Below are 21952 nucleotides of genomic sequence, written 5' to 3'. Positions count from 1 at the left end.
ACGTAAACAAGAAGGGTGGGGTTATATATTAGTTGCAGATGAAACACAGACCTTTATCCACTCCAATACTGGAGGCGTTGCTGTGCGCATCGTTCGGCGTAGCAGCGGTCATGTGTTCACAGTGGGGCCCGCTGTGCACACATGTCCGCTACTGCACCGCATGATGTGCACAGCAGCACTGCAGTGTACAGTAGCGGATAAAAATTCATGAAGCACATTACTACATTTCATTGACCTGGGAGACCATTCTAATATTTTAGGGGCTGGAGATGTAAGAATTGCTGCCTCTCATTGAGGATTTCTCTTCTTGTGAAATGATCTTTCTGTCATTCTATGTATGAAACCTTTCAGTTGCATCCCATTGGTACGCTCCTCTATGTTGCTTGCTAGAGAATATTCTCAAGTTGAACTATTATAGATTAAGATCCTCTGCAGTGTAGGCATCTGGTGGTGCACTATAGTGTGGGCCTGAGAGCTCGACACGTGGAAGGACCTTCATCCAATGATGTGAACTCAATGCAAGTCAGTTTTTTTTTTGGGCAAATATTCACTGTGCTGGGGACGCAGGCTGCGCCCAGACACATGGGGGTGGGCAAAATGACCACCTTGCCCCTCTGAATACCCAGCCCATGTGTCTGGGCACAGGCTGCGCTGCGGCATAGAGAACATCAGGCCTTTTTTTTTTCCTTCTAGAGAGCTTGACATTATTGGATGTCGCAACTTCCACGTGTCGAGAACATGCAGAGGATTTTTTTTTCTTCCAAATATATTAAAAGTGTAAAAATATGGACCCAAACCCCTGTTCGCGTAAATTGGAAGTTTTATAGGGCTTTGAAATGCAAAAAACCCCCTTCGAAAGAGGAGCGATCGAGCGAGAGAGGCTCTACGCCTGTACCGTTGTAGCTTCGGACATTGGGCGAAACTCGAAAGCGAGATGGAGGGGCCGATCTGCAGTTCAGAGCTCACCCCTGAGGAAGAGAGACTTGTGATCAGAGATATTTCCATGGCTGCCGAAGCTCAGTCCAAGGAAGGAGATGCATTCTATCTCATCACTCACAAGTTCATTCTCTTCACTTTCTTTCTCTCTCTACAGTCTGTCTCATCATCACTCATAGTAGATTAATTTCTTCTTCTCTCTCTTATTGTTTGATGCATTTATCGTTTTTCCTACTTTGCTGTCTATACTTCACTTTCAGAAAGCTACGGATTTGGAAACCTGAATACGAGTATTTGTAGAACGGAAAATGTTCGGAACAGTTCCCAATTTAAGAAACCACTGCTTGTGTTTTTGCTATTATCGAGGGCCGAGAGATGGGTTTTCTATTATATCTTTTTTAAAGTTTCCCTCTTTTTTTCCCTTTCGCCGCTCTTGTTAACTTAGACAGTTAAATTGAAGAATTACCAGAAGCATCGTTGGCTGAAACTAGTGATTTTAGAGATTTTTATGGCTTGTATTATCATTGACCTTGGAAGTTGTCACTGTTACTTTTCCATTGAATAAGTGAGCTAGTTTATCAGAAACAGTCGCCCTCTTTCTTTTTCAAACTTGATTAAATTGTTACTCAAAAGAAATGATAATAGTCTTACGATTCGATTTATTGTTTTTTTTCCTTGATTAATTTGTTATGAGAAAAGAAAAAAAAGCTGAGGAATCAATGGCATGTGCTAATGACATGCCAGTATGCTTGCAAATGTACTCATGCTCAAACGATCTAATTGCTGCCTATCAATCTAAAAGATTGAAGCTCTGTCACAGATAGAGTCTGGGGAAGTGAAGAAAGGAGGGCGGCAAATTTTAGGATTCATGAACCAGAAGATAACGTATAAAAGTGTTAGCATCCCTATCAATACAATGATCTAGAAAAAAATCCTTTGGTCCTCAGCCTGCCTAGGTGGCTGCAGACACCGAACAAATCCTTCCATCCAAGCCAGTCTCATCATATGGGCCCCATGAATGAGCTTGAACTTTATCCAATCTATCCACCATTCTTCTGCCCGCTCCTTTTCATAGAATATCTTCTCTTTGAATGTTGATGCAACCTCCTGCAAGTAGCAACCAATGGCCAGTAAACCTGAAGGCAATTGATATTTAATAATGTGCACCACATACTCATTATTCCACAGTTTCTATTGTTTTATGTTTCTTTCCTATGGGTTTTTTCCATGTTTATTCACCTTTTACATCTGGTGGGAAAAACTGTTGTCTCCCAAGCCATGGTTCTAGTTGCTCATCAACATGGGTTTCATCCAATCCTATCCTTATTGGTAGGGCAAAGAAAGAAATGCATACACCAAACATGCAGACAAGCAGGGATAGTGGGATAATGCGGGGAGGTTGTTAACCTTCTTCTGTTTCAGGCGATGAGGATGGGACTAATTATATGTGCTGAAAGTTAGGGAGATCAGGGCTGAAATAATTGGTGTGTCCAAAAGATGTAGTTTACCTATAGAGAAAAAAAAAAATATGGTGGACTTGCTAATCTGGTGCTTGAGTAGCCTCCCTTCATGAATCATTGTCTAGAGTCCTTAATGGTATCAGATGCTGATAGCTTGATGTTAATATTGCTATTTATTTATTTTAAGATTGTGGGCTGAAGTAATTGGTGTGTCCAAAAGATGTAGTTTACATGTATAAAAAAAAAAATGATGGTGGACTTGCTAATTTAAGATTGTGGGCTGAAGTAATCGGTGTGTCCAAAAGATGTAGTTTACATATAGAGAAAGAAAAAAATGTGGTGGACTTGGCAATCTGGTGCTTGAGTAGCCTCCCTTCATGAATCATTATCTAGAGCCCTTAATGGTATCAGATGCTGGTAGCTTGATATTGACATTACTTTTTATTTATTTATTTTTTAAGATTGTGATGTCCACAATTTGAAATACTTTTTTCCACGGATGGATTATTTCGTCATCAGGCCTTTGGAGAAACCTTATTGAGGGAGGGGTCCCTCCCTGTTCATCTTCTCACAATGCTTAATCAGATTAGGATAAGGGCTGATCAGCCATACTGCATATTTTGGAGAAAAAGGTAGCTCCATTAAATTCTAAGTCAAATCCTCATTCAATGCTCATTTCAGAATGCTTCAATTCACTTTCCCAATGATGATGAGTTGGGAGAAGGGTGTCTGTGTGCCATCCAATGTCCTTTATTTATGATATGACTATGATATTACCCTCACTAAATTCACCTGATTACCAATTTCTGGTTAGTGTTGCTATGTCTTTGACACGAGGAATAAGTTTACTGCCTTCTGCTCCATTATAATTTTGCTGGAGAGTTGTGATCTTATTTTACAGTGATATGTGGCTTTTGGATTCTGATGTAGGCATGATGTTTCAGACTTTGTGAACACAAAAATGAGGATTTGGGATTGGGAATGGTTGGTTTTTGAATATTTTATATTAAGTTTATGTGATATAACTATCTATCTGTGTTACAAAAATTATATTATTGTGTTTATGTGTCTGGGTGAGTGGTTAAGTTATGTATGTTGTCTTTACACATGACATATGATAGGTTGGATTCCTATGGCCTAAAAACTCCCTTTCTGTCTCCCTCTTTCTCAACTCTACAAATTCTTGAACCTATTATTATGGACACACTTAGAAATGTGCAAGTACTTGTCCAAACATGTTGGATGTGGTGGTGGCTTCACTTTTGACATATCCAGCTAACATGTTTCTGGTGTGAACTGGACCTGATCACTAATAATATGAGTTTTTGGTTGGGACGTTGGGTCATAAAAGAATTGTTTCTTAAACACTTGAAGTGTACCTTGGGATGAATATTGCTGCTTCTTTATGGGTTTTCTGTGTATATCTTCTGTTGCGACATGAGTTACCATTTCCATGTGAAGTCCTTGCATATGAAATTAGCTTCTCCCACCCTTTAGTTCCTGATTTGAAGGATAAAGTCTCCAATCAAGTGATGAGGTCCAGTATCTCATATAACTAGTAGTGCACTAAATTGTTGTCCTTGTAATTTGTTTTACATTTTGTATTTTTTGAATTTAAGGTCTAGTAGAGCTCAATGTGCTTTATCAATTCTATATCATTTTTTGGACAAAAATGACCTCTACGTGATTTTCTGATTTCTGTTTTGTTGTCAACAGATGGTGGCAAAACTGGCTTGAATATGTGAACCAGGACCAAGCAAGCACCACAAGTGATGTATCATCATTGTATGATTCTGAATATCGTGAATCTGCTGGTTCAAGAACTTTCAAGAGACCTTCGGTTATTGATAATTCTGATTTGATTTATGATGGAAGATCAGAGGACTCTAATTTGGGACTGGAGCTTCATGATGCTTTGGTAGAAGGTCGCGACTATATATTGCTTCCTCAAGAAGTTTGGAAGCAATTGCTTGTATGGTAATTATGATGTAATTTTACAAGTCCATTAGTGAAATGGCATCCTTACCTTTTCTGTGTGGATTCAAGTAATTTTTTTGGTCTTCTTTTCCTGTTGCCTTCTTTAAGTATAAATTTGGGTGGTTTTCTGCCTGTTTATATTGTTTATTCACACTGTTTCAACTCTGATATGGTTAAATTTACAGTTTCGTTGTGGATGCTTTTATAATAACAAAAGAGGTTTGCAATCTTTCGAATCTTTTTCCAAGTGGACAGATGATTTGGCCATTGACTGTTGAGTATTGAGCAAATGTCAAAAATGGTGGTCCATACCAAGCGTTTGGTCCACCTGCCATCTATGGGGCATCTCCCATTCTGTTTGTCCTGTTCTTGAAACAATCTCCACTGCAGGTTTGGAAAAAAAAAACCACAAAAAAAGAAAAGGAGGTGCTCAGTTGAAGTGACTTTTTCAAGTAATTTTGAGAGCATTGTATTGACACAATAGAGAAGTCAGATTGGTCTGAAATTTAACCCATTACTAGATGATGGTAGGGACTACATTTCCACTGAATTTGGGGAACAGAACTTCCGTGCTATAGTTATAGGCTTATAGCTGGTTGCCGTAAACCCGCCCCCTGATTTTCACTTATTAAAGGAAAATATTAGCAAGCTGCCAGCTGCCTAGATATTGCTACTCTGTTATTCCTTCGAACAGTAATCTCCTTATGATATAAATCATGCTTCTGAAACTGGAAAATGTTGAAGACTCACATTCTGGAATCAAATGTATCTCTGATATGGATTCAGGTATGGTGGAGGTCCAACATTGGCACGGAAATTGATTAGTGCTGGTTTGTCTCAGACAGAGTTGGCTATAGAAGTCTATCCGTTGCGCCTTCAATTATTTGTGATGCCAAAAGAAGAACGTGCTACAATCAGAATAAGCAAGAAGGTGGTTTTGGATTTTCTTATCATAGAGTATTTGTTATCAGTTAAAGGTGGTTTTAATTGTCAGGAAGAGCATGTCTGAAATTCAAACCATTTTTGGCAGGACACTGTTGGTGAGCTACACAGAAGGACGTGTGAAATTTTTTATCTAAATTTGGAGCAAGTGAGTATTCATTCAACAAGATGCTTATTCATGCTTTGGTGATTTAATTTGGCAAAGTAATCTTCATTTTTTTTTTCTTATTGCAGGTATGCATTTGGGACTATTATGGTCATCAGAAACATGCTTTGATGAATGACATGGATAAGACACTTGATGCTGTGAATATACAGATGGACCAGGATGTGAGTATTTTTTGATCCTCTTAAGTCTTATAGCTGAAGTTATGCTTGTTACTGGGAACAAGTTTGCCAGTGGGGAGTCCAATGCTATTTGATGAGCTCATATGCTTGGAAGTTTTGTAGCTTGCTATAGAAGTGTATTAGCCATTAGGTAACCCCAAGGGGTAGATCAGTTGGCAAAGACCAACACCTCATAATTTAGAGTCATGAGTTGAACTCTCCTTGGGGGCTACCTATCCCCAAAAAAAATGAAAAAATGTATTAGGTCAAAACTTCTTTTCTAAATGAGTGGTCATGCAAAGTGATCTAGATGACCTATGTGGTCCATTTAGGTTGGTAACATGAGTTGTGGCAGTTAAGAGTCGAAGAGGAAAAAATAAGTTGGATGAGCGAAATGGTGTATGCTTCTCTTGCTTTTCACATTGAAGTTACTTACCTTGAGAAAATCCTCTAGAGTGGCAGCTGAGTTGGCAGCCTAAACCTAAAGGCTCACATGTTTACCATGTCTTATTCTTCAATTGAGGTAGTTTCAACTCAACTGTTCCCAAATCCCAACACTTGGAGTCAGTGAACAGTCTGATTTACTCAGATAATATGGACGAGGACACTGGGAATAAAGCCAATATACGTGCATGTGTGATTGTGTGTGTACATATTATTTGTAGTTTGATGAAAGTACATGCCAATCTAAATCATTGATACTTGGCCACATTTTGACAACTTTTTCCTTATCTTTCCTTTCACTCCAAACAGATTCTGGTGGAGGTTCTTGGTGATGCAAATGGTAATGCTTCTGGTGGTTGTAAGAGCCCTGTACAAGACAATGGATGTGTAGAGAAAGATTCAACTTCTGCTCTTCTAGAACCTTGTAAGTCAAGCTTGTCCATTGCAGGGGGGATGTCTGCAAGCAAGGGTGTTTCAAGAAGCTGCAGTTCCGAGTTGTCACAAAGCCATCAGCTGACTTCACCTGTTAGAGAATTGGATAACTCATATGGAACTAGTGGTGTTACTACAAGGGGTTCCTCTGGAGGTCTCACTGGGTTGCTGAACCTTGGGAACACTTGTTTTATGAATAGTGCAATACAGTGCCTTGTGCACACACCTGAGTTTGCTAGATATTTTCGTGAAGATTATCATCAAGAAATAAACTGGCAAAACCCACTAGGCATGGTGGTAAGTGACTGGCTCTTAGCTATTTTCTTTGTGATTTGATTTCTTCATAAATCTTACCTTTTTATGAAATAAAAAAATGTTATACTACAATTTTATGTGAAGTGTTTTTTCTTATACTTCAATTGCTTTTCCCTGAACCATATCTCAATACAATCCAAAATTTAAAACTTGTCAATATTTACCCTGTTAGGTGATAGAATATTTGATGTGGTTCTTGCCACTACTGATGGGTTCTTACAATTATTATAGATGATTCTCCTTCAGTTACTAATCTCCCAAAACCCTAATAATGGGACATTGATACCCTAAACTAGATTGAGTGCCTTAGCTTTGATGGAGTTGCCCTTCCCATGGAGACAGAGTAAGTCACAATCCTGACACCTAATTCTGTCCCTAAAAGTTTTTTTTTTTTTGGGGGGGGGGGGGGGTGTGGCAGCATAAAATTCATACCCAGTCATAAATTGCTTGAGTATCGTAGCTTATATTTAACAGGAGTCAACTTAACTGGCCATTCTGCTGGGGGTGGGGGAAGGAGGGTTAGGGGAAGTTGAGGGTGGGGCGGTATAATGAGCATCATGCAATGACTTAGTATGATTTGGTTTTATCAAACAAGTGCTTTTTTTGGTTAACTTTATCAAACAAGTTCAGAGGTCATTATGGGGAAGTTGGCCATTCTTCAAGACTAGACCTAGGAATTATTTAGTTTTGAACTTTTGGTTTGTTATGAAATTCATTCGATCCTTAGTTCTTTGACATGTTTTCAAAAAGCATGTGAGGCTTTACCTTGGAGGTTCTCATGAGGCTTTACCTTGGAGGTTCTCATCTGAAAGATGAGATACCCACTATGCACGTGCCTGGCATCAAGGTATGTAGGGGTTTTTGGCCTTCGTAATCCCAAATAATTTTTCTTCCACAAGATTAAAGCTTAAACTTTATTTCGTTTTTATTTTCAGTTTTAGATTTGTCTAAAAAGCATTTCCTCTAAAAGAAAATAATTCCATTCAAAGGTATTTCTTTGTCATTTTTGTTATCATTTATATGTCCGTTTAATGTTTTTTACGCCTTGCACTTCATGGCATAGGGCTTATGCCGTGCATTTTTAGGCAAATGGAACACATTGCTTCACTTGGTAGCATTTAAAAACAGTGTTGACATTTTTCAGTAGGGGCATGAGTTACTTCCAAGTGAAAAGCATATTTAAGTTGTAACAGGAATTTATGGTACATGAAAAAGATAACGAAGGTCCTAACTCAAATGATGTTTTGAATTGTGATTGATCTTGACCACTCTGTGGGCATTGATGGGGTAATAATATATAACTAGATGTTTTTCTTATTGAATGGATCTAATTTATTCCTTATGGAACTCTGGAGGTTTGATGCAGGTCGTAGATGAAGGAAATGGTCTGGTTCATCATTGAGTCAAATTTGACCCAAAAAACTCTTTACCGAAAGAAAAAAATAAAAGACCTAAACCAGCCCATGCGATTGGGATTATTTTGTAACCTTTATTTACTTTTTTTTTGTAATATGGGAGTTTAGATAGAGTTAGATACATAGGTGAGTCTTTCTTTAGTTTCCTGTTTGAGTTAGTTTCCAATTTTCATGTTTCCTTATTAGAGTTGTTTTCTAGTATTTTTCTTTATGTATGCTTGTAATAAGATTCTGTTTTCTCCTCTCTTCTCCATCAGGTTCGACCCCTCCTTTCTTTTCCTTTAACTTCTTCTTACATCTCTTATTCTTATTCTCGTTGTCTTTTCTTTTGTCGTGGGTTCCTGTATTTGTCATTTTTATGTACCTGAGGGGCGATTAAAATCCTAAACCTATGGTCCCAAACACTACCCTTATCACGAGAAGTAAATCTGCGATCAAGCCGGCTTTGTGAATACCCGCCAGATCTGGTTTCAGCAGGTTCCATTCGAAAGTAAAGCTGTTGAACCCCTTGATTGCTTGCTGGAATTATCAGGTTGGTGAATCAGTCATATCCTCCTGAAATCTCAACTAATTCTGAGTTCAGGTGAGAGAATCCCTTCCAATCAAAACCTATTCTGGTTTCTGCCCCCTGGTTGTGTTTGTCAAAGGTTGAAGACAACCTTGTGACATGTTATTGCATGTAACCATACTTGTTTCTTTTCCTGTTATGCCCTCCCCTTTACCTTTTTTTTTCTAACTTTGGCCTTATTTATTATTATTTCCTAGTTTACACCTATTCATTATTCAAAATTTTCTCCTTGTCCTTTCCTTTATCTAATTACCATCTACCCTTTAAATTTCTGCCCATTTATGGCCCTGCTACTCTCCTTTGCAAACTTAGAATTATTTACAGAATTGCCATCGGACTTATTATTTGAGTTGTTTCGAATGGTGGGCCCATAGGTGATCTGAATCGGGTTTCTGGGACCCTGGGTTGCATCAAGGTTGTTCAAATACAATACCTTAAGCTTGTCAGTGTAAGGGAAAGAGTGAAAGAAAAGTGTGTCAACAAAAGAATAGTTAGTTTTAATTCTATAATTGCTTCAAAATCACATCTTCTGATTTTCTTCTTAATGAAAGGATGTTTAAAAAAAAAAGACATATTGGTCTATAAACACACTGTATTTCCTTATTTAGCAGCTGATAATTTCCCCCTCCCTCCTTTGTTTGATATTGGAAGCAGAAAAGGAATTTCATTAGGAAGGAGAACATCGTTTCATGTACAAAGTGGTCTCTTAGCTCAGCAGTTCTATGAAAAGTAGAATAAATGCAAGCATTAGAAATGAGTGTGTTGGGGTAAACTAGTTGCAGCTCTGGAAAAACCATGTACTTCCAGGGTCGTTAATATGGGTGCCTTCAGATTCCTTAGATGATCATGCCTTCGTTGCCAACAAAATTCAGCTTCTCAAGCCCTTTAAGACCCTCTAATAGGGCAATACATGGGTACAAAATATTTTTATGCTTACTAAGTTTTTTATTGTGTGCTGTTGAGATCTCATGCCTCCAGTTAATAGGAAATGACATGCTGGATCTGTATTATAAATCTACTGAGTACAACTAGTAATGATGTAGGGGGAACTAGCTCTAGCATTTGGTGAGTTGCTTAGAAAACTATGGGCTCCAGGACGCACGCCAATTGCTCCTCGGCCATTTAAAGCGAAGCTTGCTCGTTTTGCACCCCAATTCAGTGGATATAACCAACATGATTCTCAGGTTTGACTGCCACATCTTAATGTGCTTACTAGCTTTTCATACATTCTATACAGTTTATTTATTCCTTGATATCTCTTAACCTATGTTCTTAGGAACTGTTGGCATTTCTGTTAGATGGGCTTCATGAAGATCTAAATCGTGTCAAACACAAACCTTATATAAAGTCTAGAGATGCAGATGGCCGGCCTGATGAAGAAGTTGCTGATGAGTACTGGGCAAATCACATTGCTCGAAATGATTCTATAATTGTTGATGTGTGCCAAGTGAGTTTATATCATATATAAGAGTTCTAATATGTCAAATTATGAAGTAAATAATATTGTTTGTCCTGTTTGATTTTACCCCATAATACCCTGTTCAATTGGTTACCATAATTACATTATTCGTTGAGAATGTTTAAAGATATTTTTATTTTATGCTGCAAAATTTTTTTCTGCCAACTGCACACCAAGTCTTCCATTTATTCACAAGGATAGGAAGGACAGATTTATGTCCTATTTGAATGGAAGATTTGATTCATATATTACCATGCAACCGTGCATTAGATGTACTTGTTAATCACTTCATGGACCAGAACTGCTACATGGTTTAGATTCTGCATTCTGGAGTTGCTGTAAAATGTGCAATTTTCTTGAACATTTTACACTCGTAAACTTGTGACTAGATCATGGTATCCTAGCATTTGGGGTTAGTTAAATGCATATATGCGCTTGGAACTCAAAAGAAACATTGGTATTTGATTGAACCTCATTCTTCTTGAAGAGAGATAAACCACCCAAGGGTGAATTGTAGATTATCATTGTTGGTTGTTTCATTGTATAAAATACTAGTGTCAGGGAATTACTAAACATGCATTCTCTTCCTTGCATATTTTGCACACACACATAATGGCTTTGTTTGATATGTTATGGGATGCATATTATTAATATTCTGCGACTCAGCTCTTGTAGGCTTGTCCTAACTGCTTGGGTTGGCAACATTATTAAGATTCTCTTACCAAAAAAAACATGTTTACAAACTTAATGTTTTGACTTCTGTTACTGTCGATGAATTCATAAACAGTGAACATCTTCATTCTTCAGATGCATATTGTACAGATGTGTAGGCATAGGACTACATGTTGTTGGAACTACGTAATCTTCTACTACAAGTAATGTTTTCATTTGCTTTGTTTCTGTTGGCACAACCAATGCCAGCATTTTCTCGTCACCCATGGAGTTACGATCAAGATTCTTCTTTTTGTGTTAGAAGAGGAACAGCTTTTGAGAATTTGTGTTACAGTTTGGCTAAAGATTTTAGCCCAAACCTGGCAAAATTCTCTATCCTGGTTCAGGATCTAAAGTGCAAAAAGCAGTTTTGAATTTAATTGGTTTAACTTGTATTTTTCAAAAAGTTTAAAAAAAAAAAAAATGTTAACTTGATCAATTTTCAGTGTATTGGTCAGGCTAGCCATGTGGCTAACCACTTCAGAGAACACATATACTGGATGTAAAATATTGGTAATGTCAGATGATTTAATGAGTTTTGCTGGGGAAAGCTTTTATGTGTATTAAAATGTTAATAACATGATGAAAGATTGCACAGCCATGATTTTTTTTTTACTATTATTTTTATTAGACACCTTGCATTGGCTTATCACATGTCCCCTCGTAATCTCAAGCACATTTTTTCCATACTTGACCCCAGTTTGATGTACTTCTGTTCCATACTTGACTCTAGTTTGATGTATACTCTCTGTCATTTATCTCGGTTTTCCCCTTGACTTGCTTTATGTATCGTTTCAGACACTAATGCCTGATATGATGCATTCACATCTGAAAAAGGCGAGGCATGAGCCTCAAGGGCATACATTTTGCATCGAAGTTTGTTTGTGTCCATAGTGACAACCTCTAGAGATGTAAACGGATCGAATTCGAAGCGAATATGGCAATATCCACATTCGAATTCGTTTGTCAATTCTGGTATTTGAATCCGTTCCGTTATCCACCAGATATTCAAAATCTGTATTTGAATTCGATTTCGATTTTGTTTATTTTATCGGATTTCGGATAATATTCTATTCGATAAAAGTCATATGCTTTAACACCATTTAACATTTTAAATGGAAGTCGTGGCCAGTTTTCCATCTGTTTTATTACTATTAAATAATTTAACTATTTTACATTGAAGCGTGTGGCCCCCCTCTACACTTGATACAGTTTTGGGAATTGGGACAACATGTGTGATACTGCGTTTTGACTGTAACTCTTCGTTCTTATCAAATAACACAAATTTTCTCACATTAAATAAATAAATCAAAGCACACGACCTTCAAAACCCAGATGAAAAATCTCAAAAACTCCAAAGCAGACGAGAAATATTTTTTTTTAAGATATCGCCCAAAATAGAGAGTACGATATCATCTCTGTGTTGAAACTTGAGAGGGCAGAGAAAGCATAGTGTGACAGGAAAAAAATATATTCCGGTGTTGAAAGGGCAGAAAAATCAGAGGTTCAGATCAAGATGAGTGAAACCATAGACTCAGTACAAGAAGTTATTGAAGATTAAATTGTCTGAACCATAGTAAACAATCAAGATCCAGACAAGAAGCTGCCTTTTAAAACCCTGCAGAAAACCAGAACATATAAGCTATAAATCATTCAAAAGAAAAAATTGTAACTTGAAAAAATAAAGAACCTTGCAGAGAAAGAAAGAGTTCAACTCCAAATAGACGAACTGAAATCCATATGCAAGAGCATCCATGGCGTAGTGGCTAAGGTTGAGCCATGGTTTAGGGCTTGAGCTTGTGCTCGGAGTTGTCTGAGAATATTGAAAGAATAGCTTACATACATCTAAAAGTCGAGGACTTGCACCAAAAAATAAAAAGTTTAGGACGATTCAGAAAGCACCAACCAATTAGGTTATAAGTATAGTGTTGGAACCGCTTCCTCTAAAAGGCCGACCTTGTAGGAAAGGGAGGAAACAATATATTTATCATACAAGAGCTCTAACATGGCGGACTATTCAAAGGGGGACATAGGTGGATAAATAATTTTTTTAACACCTGCCCGCTCCCAGGGAGACTCGATACTGTGACCCCTACCTGCTCTGATACCATGTTGGAACTGTTTTCTCTAAAAGATTGACCTTGCAGGAAAGGGAGGAAACAATATGTATATCATACAGGAGCTCTAACACGGCGGATTATCCAAAAGGAGACATGGGTGGATAAATAATTTTTTTAACACAGTTCAAAAACTCGTCTCGACCAGGTCAAGATTCTTGAGATCACGACGAGATCTCAGCGAGACAGTGCATTTTATTTTTTTTGTTTCGGAATGAAGTTTTGGTGGGCAATTGGCCATAGTTGGCTCCGAAACTTTTAAGGGAAACTTGTTTTAGGCTTAATAAACATATTTAAATCTTCAAATTGAAAAAAAAAAAAAAACCACCCAATTTGGTGTTTTGGATTTGCACCCTTGATTGGCAGTAAAGGCCGAACCCTTAATGTAATATTGCCTAGTCTACACATTGTTATGACTTATGATATGAGACATAATTGGCAAGTAAAACAAGTGAATTATGCAATAATACATGAAAAAACATAATTAAGAATAATTATTTAAGAAATAGTTAAGGACTTGCAGTAAAAACTACAAAGTATAGTGAACAATGCATATTAAATAGACACCCAAGTACAAGTCGTATTATATTATGACTTTGAGTATTGAGGAGGTCGAGATTCTAGAAATATTCGAGATTTCTCCGAGATTCGAAATTTTAGTTGAGTTATTCGAAACTGTGCATGTTTTGTGTCTCGTATGCCATCTCGTCTCAAGGAGCTCAAGATCTTGCTGAGATTTCGGCGAGTTTTTGAACTATGGTTATAAGCCTAGACGAAAACAATAGGGATGCTATGTTCATAGAATCAGGCAATCAAACAAATAAAAGTAGCGCACTATTATGTGAGAGAGAGAGAGAAAGATCAGGGTTATGGATGAAGTGTAAAATTTGATATTATATATAAAACTTTGATATTTTATAAAGGGGCAATTTTTTAGATCTACTAGATAAGAACGGAAATTACAAGATAAGTAGGTTTCAAATTTGTTTTACATGCAGTACTTTCCATTTTGAAAAGATTTACTCAATCCCCAAAGTTGGTTAATACTCATGCCACACAAGAAAAAAATAAAAGTAAACTTCCAAAATTGCCCCAAAAATCTGTTTTAAACTTTTAAACCACGATGGGGAAAATAGGAGGGAAGGGGCGTGCAATTTTCTCTACCTGTTTTTTTTTTTAATCTTTTTTATTGTTTCTCTCACTTTTGTTTTTTGTTTTTGACCGAGTTTCCTTCCACCAACTGTGAATGAGATGCCATTCACCGCATGGTGGGAATAGGCATTGGGAGGGTATTTTGGAACATACTAAAACCCTAGGAGGGGTTGGTGAACCATCCTCTTTTTTTTAATGTGTTTCCATTGTTTTCTATTCCAACAATTAAGATGTACTTCCCTTTGGATTCGATGTTATAGCTTTGTTAAATTTTTTTAGGGGATAATAACCGCTTTGATTTCTACTCCTATAATTAAGGTGCACTTTCATCGGATTTCACAGTTTTTAAAACAGTTAAATGAGGTTGGGGCAATTTTGGAAGTTTTCTTTTCTTTTATTCTATTGTGGCATGAGTACTAACCAACTTTGGGGATTAAGTAAATCTTTGTAAAATAGAAAGTAGTGGATGTAAAACAAATTTGAAACATACTTATCTTGTAATGTCTGTTCTTATCTAGTGGATCTAAGTAATTTTCCCTTTTATAAAAGGGTCATGTCCACTAGGTGTTCTACTATTGTAGTATATAATAAATAAAGTAATGAACGGAAAGTTTTTTATAATACAGCTAAACGAATCGGATAAACGGATATGGGTATTTTAATACTGTCGGATAGCTAAACGAATCGGTCGGAAACAGGGATTACCATATTCGTATTTGATTAGTTTTCGGATGGATTCGGATAGTTTCCGGATAGTGAATTTCCAAATACAGATCCTCGTAAATGAATACGAACACAGATCGAATACGGATTTTCGACTCTCCATTGACATCCTTGACAACCTCCCAGCCTCGGGTAAATACACACACACACACACACACACACACATCCTGGGGAACAAGAGCTATAGCCCAATTGGGTCTGGAGGGGGTGTGTTCCTGTAGGGGCAACTTAACCTGGTTGAGATCTTAATTCTGTCTCCGCTCTCCTCCTATCGTGTGAGAAGCTATCACTTTGCAGAGGGAATTCTATTAGATCAGTCACTGTTGATAAATTTTTATGACGTAGACAATGTCCTTGCTTAGACCCATTCCCTGAAATTTTTCACCTCTATGGGGAAGCTGAGAGGTGGTCTCACCACAGCTGCGATTGCCGTGACTTATGAATCCCTCATTAATATGTGATTACGTGCCTAGCTTTTCACATGTATTCTGTTCTTTTGATTTTGTACTAGTGGTGAAGTATTGCAAATTGGAAGTTAATATTAATTTTTTTCTCTGTTCCTTCTCTGGCTTCTGATGACAGATCCCCTTTCTTGTCCTTTAATTTATGTATCTGAGTGATCCAAATTTGACAGGGTCAATACAAATCAACTCTGGTTTGCCCTGTATGTGGAAAAGTGTCCGTGACGTTTGATCCTTTCATGTATTTATCTTTGCCACTTCAATTCACAGTTACTCGGACCATGAGTGTCACAGTTTTTACTAGTGATGGGAGTGCACTGCCAATTCCATGTACTGTGAATGTTCCAAAACAGGGTCGTTGCAGGGACTTGATTCAAGCCATTAGTGGTGCTTGTTCCTTGAAAAGCAATGAGAGGCTTTTGCTTGCTGAGGTTATTTAAAAACTCTAACCCTTTCACTAAAGAGTTAATGTGTACATTTTACTTGGACTGAATTTGATTCAAATGTGTCCTGTAGATTCGCGGCCACTTGATTCATCGATTATTGGAGGATCCTTTAATATCATTATCCACAATAAAAGATGATGACCACCTTGCTGCTTATAAGATACCAAAGTTTATGAAGAACACGGTATTTCTTCGGTTGATACACCGCCGTGGAGAAAAGTAAGCATAATTTGATTTATGTTCCCCTCTGCATATGAATACTTCATCCTGTCAAATGGGTTTTCTCTCTGGTGGGCATAGCCCAGAAAGATTAAAATAATTGGCCATCTAGACAGTCAACATTTTTCCCTCTTGTATATTGGACCACTCTTTTACTGGCCATCCAAAAGAAAATATCCACTTTGTGCAGTATTTTGGTAGCTCAGCGAATACTTCCCATCAATGGAGTCTAGGAATGCAGCATAGCCCTGCCATCTGATGTGGTCCACAGCCCATTTGATACTTCCCTTGTGGAGAAAAATTGTTCTTCCTTTGGTGGTGGTGGTAGTTTATTTTAAGCTTATGGTATTAGTATTATTTTACATATATCTGTAGTTTAAATTCCTGTTTCAGGGGCTCTACTGGTGCTCACATGGATTGGAAACCATATGGTACTCCACTTGTCTCACCAATCTCACGTGATGATGTTATCACGAGAGGTGATGTACAATCAATAGTTCATACCATACTCTCTCCAATGTTAAGAGTCAAGACTCATAGGCCTCCGGATCTTCCTGACACCAATATTCCAGCAGCAGCATCACATGCATCTCAAGCTGTCAGTTCTAGTGAAGCATGCAGAGATGCCTTGGTATCAGATTCGATAGATGGCAGTTCTCTACCATCTATGCGTTCTAAACTGCCTCTACAGCTTGTTGACGAGAATAATGCGTGCATTGATCTGTCAACAGGAGAGGAGAAGCCCATTAGACTTTCCTCATCATCAGCGCCAATTGTTGTATTTATTGACTGGTCACAAGAACAATTAGAGAAGTATGATACCTATTATCTAGAGAATTTGCCAGAGGTGCTCAAGTATGGAAATGTGACAAAGAAAGCCCGTACTGAACCTTTGTCTTTGTACACCTGCTTGGAAGCTTTTCTGCGTGAAGAACCATTGGTGCCTGAAGATATGTGGTCAGTCTCTCTGTGTGTGTGTGTGTGCTTTACATGTGGACTGCGTATTCGCTGGCCGGAAAAAAAATTTAGGATGCTAAGAAAGAGTTTAACTTTTCTATACGAATACAGATACTTCAGTTATGTTATTGATTCTTGTAATGGTATATAAAAATTCAAATAATATGAGTACAGTGGATGGCAAATAATTATAAAAAAATTTGACAATAAATTTTTTCATTTATGTGGATCAGCTGTGAGGTAGCAAATAGGGAGTAGTTCATGGATCTTGGGGCTAATTTTAGTAGATATAATAGGAGAGGTGATGATAGTAATCACATTTTAATGTAAAATAAATAGAAAAGAAGAGGTGGTTGATATGCTCAGTGAACCTTTGACAAACAGCATCAGAGGATCTAATGAATTGTTGTACTCTGTTAGGAAATCAGAGTTAATATATTCAGGATCAGAGAAGAAGAGAAGAGAACTAAGAGATATAGAGAAGAGATGTTACGTGGGAAAAATAGAACAGCCCACGGTTTGTGCTTAGCTTCCCGAACTGTGGGCAGTATGTTTACAATAAAGTCAATTAGTTACAAAGATTGTAATGCCCCCCTCCCCCCCCCCCCCCCCCCCCCCTCGCAGCAGCTACATAGAAGCAACACTACTAAACAATACCACAATACTAAACATCACCATGACTCCTAAACATAAACTTAAATACTAACACAAATTATAAACATGACCACTAACACTAAAACACCACCATACTGCTAAATGTCATGAAATTTTCAACACTCCTCAAGGTTGATGCCTTGTTGGTGTTGCCTTGATTTTTCCCCCTCCAATGCCTAGAATCACTTAGACGCCGTGACAACTATGAAGATCATCCTTTCCAACCAATGGCTGAACTCCATTGTTGAGGGAGATTTGAGTATATGATGATTAGATGGGTTCATTAGTCTGTGGGTGGATCTTGGAGGTATATGCACTTGCTCAGGAAATCCGTAACCAAGACAGCAAGTTCAAGGAAGCTTCCCCTTCTCTTGGAGGATGCAACCCGCTAACTTAATTACTTATGGGCTGGCCAGGGTGGGGTTCAGATAGATTCTTTATATTTGGGTGCTTATCTGATTGTTTAGCCATGTCTTTGGGTCATTGGAACTTTGGCCTCTTTTGTTGTTGCTGTGGGGCACTTGTGGTTCTCTATTGTTATTTTAGTGATAAAATCCTTTATTAATTATCAGAAAGAAACAACCTAATCTCTTTGTTTTGTTCGGATCCATGTAGCCGACCCCATTAAGTTGGGATAAGGCTGAGTTTGTTGGTGTTGTTGAAACAACCTAATCTCTGATGCAGAGCTGGGAAGGCTTAGCATACCAGGATCTATTTGGATGAGAATACTAACTTAATAGGGCTATTATGGAGTAGGTTATAAGTTAATAGATAGATGGATTATGGGTTTCAGGATCTGGTTCAGATCTTGGGACCTATAGGTAATATAGGGATGGAAGATGAAGAATCAGATCTGATATGGAGGTTCCCTTGGCTGATGTGATGAGGCTGGTGGTGGTGAAGATGAAGATGGATGATGATGGAGATGGATAGATAGTTGTAGATCTGGAGTCCCGCCAGTGTATCAGCTGTAGGAGTCCCACCTAGGCTAATCCACGCAGGAGTCCCACCTGGGTTTGCTGAGTCCCACAGCACTTGTATCTCACAAGGATTTCTCGAGGACTTTCTTTTTTTTCACAATGTTCTGGATGCTGTAACAGCAATCCACGAATTTCATTATTGAGGGAGGGGGGAGAAGAAGAGGTTGTTGTGGCCTCTTGGTTACATAAATAAGTATTAAATGCGCTCTTAGAACTCCATACAAGAAAATGAGTTCCAATACATTGATCCTATCTCTATACATAGAAAATAAAACCCAAAACATTGAACCCCACCTCCAATACATAGAAAATATAAACCAAGAAAATTAACTAACTCTTGGAATTCTAAACGACACACTACGAATACCAAGTCTCTCCAGCAGCTGTTCCAAAATAATGGACCCAAGTGGACCAAAAACATATAATATAAACTCAGCAAGCCAGGTCCTTGCCAGCCTATTCTCAAGGTCTGGGCATGGCTTGGTTCTGGTCTTGGACCTACATGTGGACCAGGTTCTAGAAAAGAACCTTGTGAGCCAATTTCTCCCTGCATCAATCTCAGTTGGGTCTCATCTTTGCATGGTCTTGATAAATTTGTGTGGGTGCCAAACAGATGGTACTTACTTCCTACCTCCACCCGTCCCCGAATTTTTTTGTTTGAGTAGAAAATCATCCTCTTGGTAACGAATAAAGTAGCAACTTGTTTTAACTTTATTGTCTTTCTTTTTCCCGTCTCAGGAAATCTGCAACTTTTCTCTTTGAGCACTATTCAGATAGATGAAATAATAAAGATTTCACATTTCTAATTTTGTCCAACTAATTATAAGCGTTGACTGCAATTAGCTGGCTGCCTTGTGACCTGTGTGTATTAGTCAAGTGAGTTCATTACTTTTATGCATGTATATTTAAAGAATTTGAATGTATCTGGGATGAAGGTACTGCCCACAATGCAAAGAACGACGACAAGCAAGCAAGAAGCTGGATCTGTGGAGGCTTCCTGAAGTGCTAGTCATCCATCTCAAGAGATTCTCCTACAGCAGATCAATGAAGCATAAACTGGAAACCTTTGTCAACTTCCCAATTCATGACTTTGACTTGACAAACTATGTTGCCCACAAAAGCAACTCTCGGCGCCAGATTTATGAGCTCTATGCCTTGAGCAACCACTACGGTGGCATGGGAAGTGGGCACTATACTGCACATATCAAGGTAAATGAACATACTTTTCACATATTTGTTTCTTGCACTCATTTTTTTTTTTTTTTTTTTAAATCATTATATGTTCATCCCACAAGCATAAGAGCCAACATAAAAGAAAATAAACAGTATCCAAATCAAATTGTGATACATCCAACTATTAAATCCAAATTCAATTAATAAATTATCCTAATATCCATTATTCAAATCTTCAAGTCTATCAAGCATCATAGTCGCCATCCTGTTGCTTCTGGTCACCTGTGCAGTCTGTGCACTGACATGTTCCATCATCTGTTTCTTGCACTCAGTAATTGTAATATTCCTATTTGGATCTTTTATATAATATTGTTTCAATGCCACAGAGACAGGTGAAACTTCCTACTTGATCAAAACCATAATTGTCATGGCGTCTAGGCAATCCAAGGCATTGGAGGGGGCCTGGACGCAAGGCAACACCAACAAGGAGACCGAGGTGCTGCATCGCTTGGGTGACACCTTGACAACTGTGATCAGGACCATGTAATTGTAGTACTTCCTCCCCTCCCCCCCCAAAAAATAAAATAAAATAATAATGTAATAATAATAATAATAATAACAAAAAGATGACCATCTAATTGGTCATTCACCATGAGGAAGCCAGTCAAAGGTCACACCTAGAAGATGATCTTACCTATTTAATAGGTGACACACCTTACCCATAACTAATCCAAGATCTGTTAATAGCTGCTATTTTTAGATTATGGCCTAGACATGAGGTGGCCTTGGATTTGAAGCCATAAACTGACTAACCTAACCATCAAATGATGCATATATTATTTTTTTGTTATGCATAATCATGTCTCATAAAGAAAATAGCTTTTCATTATGGTTGTTCATGCAGTTGTTGCTATTTTTTTTGCTCCAAGTCTAGGCCATAGATCGGCATGCAAGTACCTATGTTAGAGATGGTTTAAGCACCATATGTGTGGATATGGTTTCTGTAAAACATTTTGCTTTATATGACATGAGGACTGGAGTTAAATCCTTATTCTTCAATAAGTTCTTCCTTGTGTGTTTTTTCAATACTGTGCAGCTTCTAGATGAGAACAGATGGTATAACTTCGATGACAGCCATATCTCACCTATAAACGAAGAAGAGGTGAAGTCAGCAGCGGCTTATGTGCTTTTCTATCGGAGAGTAAAGAGCGAAGATGTCTCCATGAGCAACGGAGCTCAGTCGCATGCTGGTCGTGACCACAGTTCGCTCAAAAAGTGTGATAAGTGAAGTTTTGCATCCTCAAAAATGTATGTTATTGTGGATAGCAGAACGGTTGTGGGTGTATGTGCATTTGTTATTTGTACATATGTGATTTATAAGATAAACATGCTAATTCACTGAAGAAAGGAGAGAACAGTCCTGGGATTCTTTAGGAGTGTCCACTTGGAAAACTGGACTCCCAAGTTTCTAGTAACTGAGAATCTGTAAAAATGGAAGAAACTGTCAATTGTACCTTCAATCTTGTCTTTTCCATATCTTACCCAGATTATTCAAAAAAATATATATTTATGAGAATCCAGAATAGTAATATTTTTTTTAATGAAAATTCAGAATAGTCATAATTGATCAAGGAAATTGGGATGGAATGTAGATTGTGGCTCGTCTGATTTTAATAGTTGGCCATGTAGTCATGCTTTTTTTCTTTTTTCGTTTCAATTAGAAGAGGAAAGTTTATTGACATAATTAATGTTGGAGAAAAAGAACTCTGTCCAGGAGTGTGGTCTACGCCAGCACTCCCATGAGTCTATCTCGTTTTTCCCCATATGAAAAGACATCTCTGCCCCCCTTGTATAGAGGAAGAGCGAGATAGACACATGGGAACTACTTTCCTTAATTTTGAGTTTATTACATGGATAAACTTGACTCAACTTGCAAGTGAATGAGGCTGTCAGTATAGGGACTTTGACACATGATCTATCCTTTGGAGTTGCCGGAGGGCTAATGTTGTCGTCATTGGAGTGATCAAGAGGGGAATAGGAGATGGTAGTGTCGTGACTTGTGACTCGTGAGGGAGGGTTTCTCG

At 38.0% G+C, this 21952-nt stretch overlaps 1 protein-coding gene across 1 annotated transcript; it reads left to right on the top strand.

The window, feature by feature from the left end:
* The first annotated feature begins 893 nt into the window (after positions 1 to 893).
* Positions 894 to 21753, top strand: LOC122639572 (ubiquitin carboxyl-terminal hydrolase 5-like). The gene is made up of 14 exons (XM_043832437.1): positions 894 to 1059; positions 4113 to 4373; positions 5160 to 5304; positions 5404 to 5463; positions 5550 to 5645; positions 6396 to 6815; positions 9860 to 10000; positions 10093 to 10263; positions 15613 to 15870; positions 15956 to 16104; positions 16498 to 17061; positions 19631 to 19904; positions 20965 to 21145; positions 21726 to 21753. Coding segments are annotated over exons 1-14 (2847 nt in total). The 5' UTR covers positions 894 to 934; the 3' UTR covers positions 21728 to 21753.
* The last annotated feature ends 199 nt before the right edge of the window (positions 21754 to 21952 follow it).

The sequence above is a fragment of the Telopea speciosissima genome, chromosome 9, assembly GCF_018873765.1.
Source record: "Telopea speciosissima isolate NSW1024214 ecotype Mountain lineage chromosome 9, Tspe_v1, whole genome shotgun sequence".
NCBI classification, from domain to species: domain Eukaryota; kingdom Viridiplantae; phylum Streptophyta; class Magnoliopsida; order Proteales; family Proteaceae; genus Telopea; species Telopea speciosissima.
Note: the sequence above shows the minus strand (reverse complement) of the source record. Positions and strands in the feature narration are given on the sequence as shown.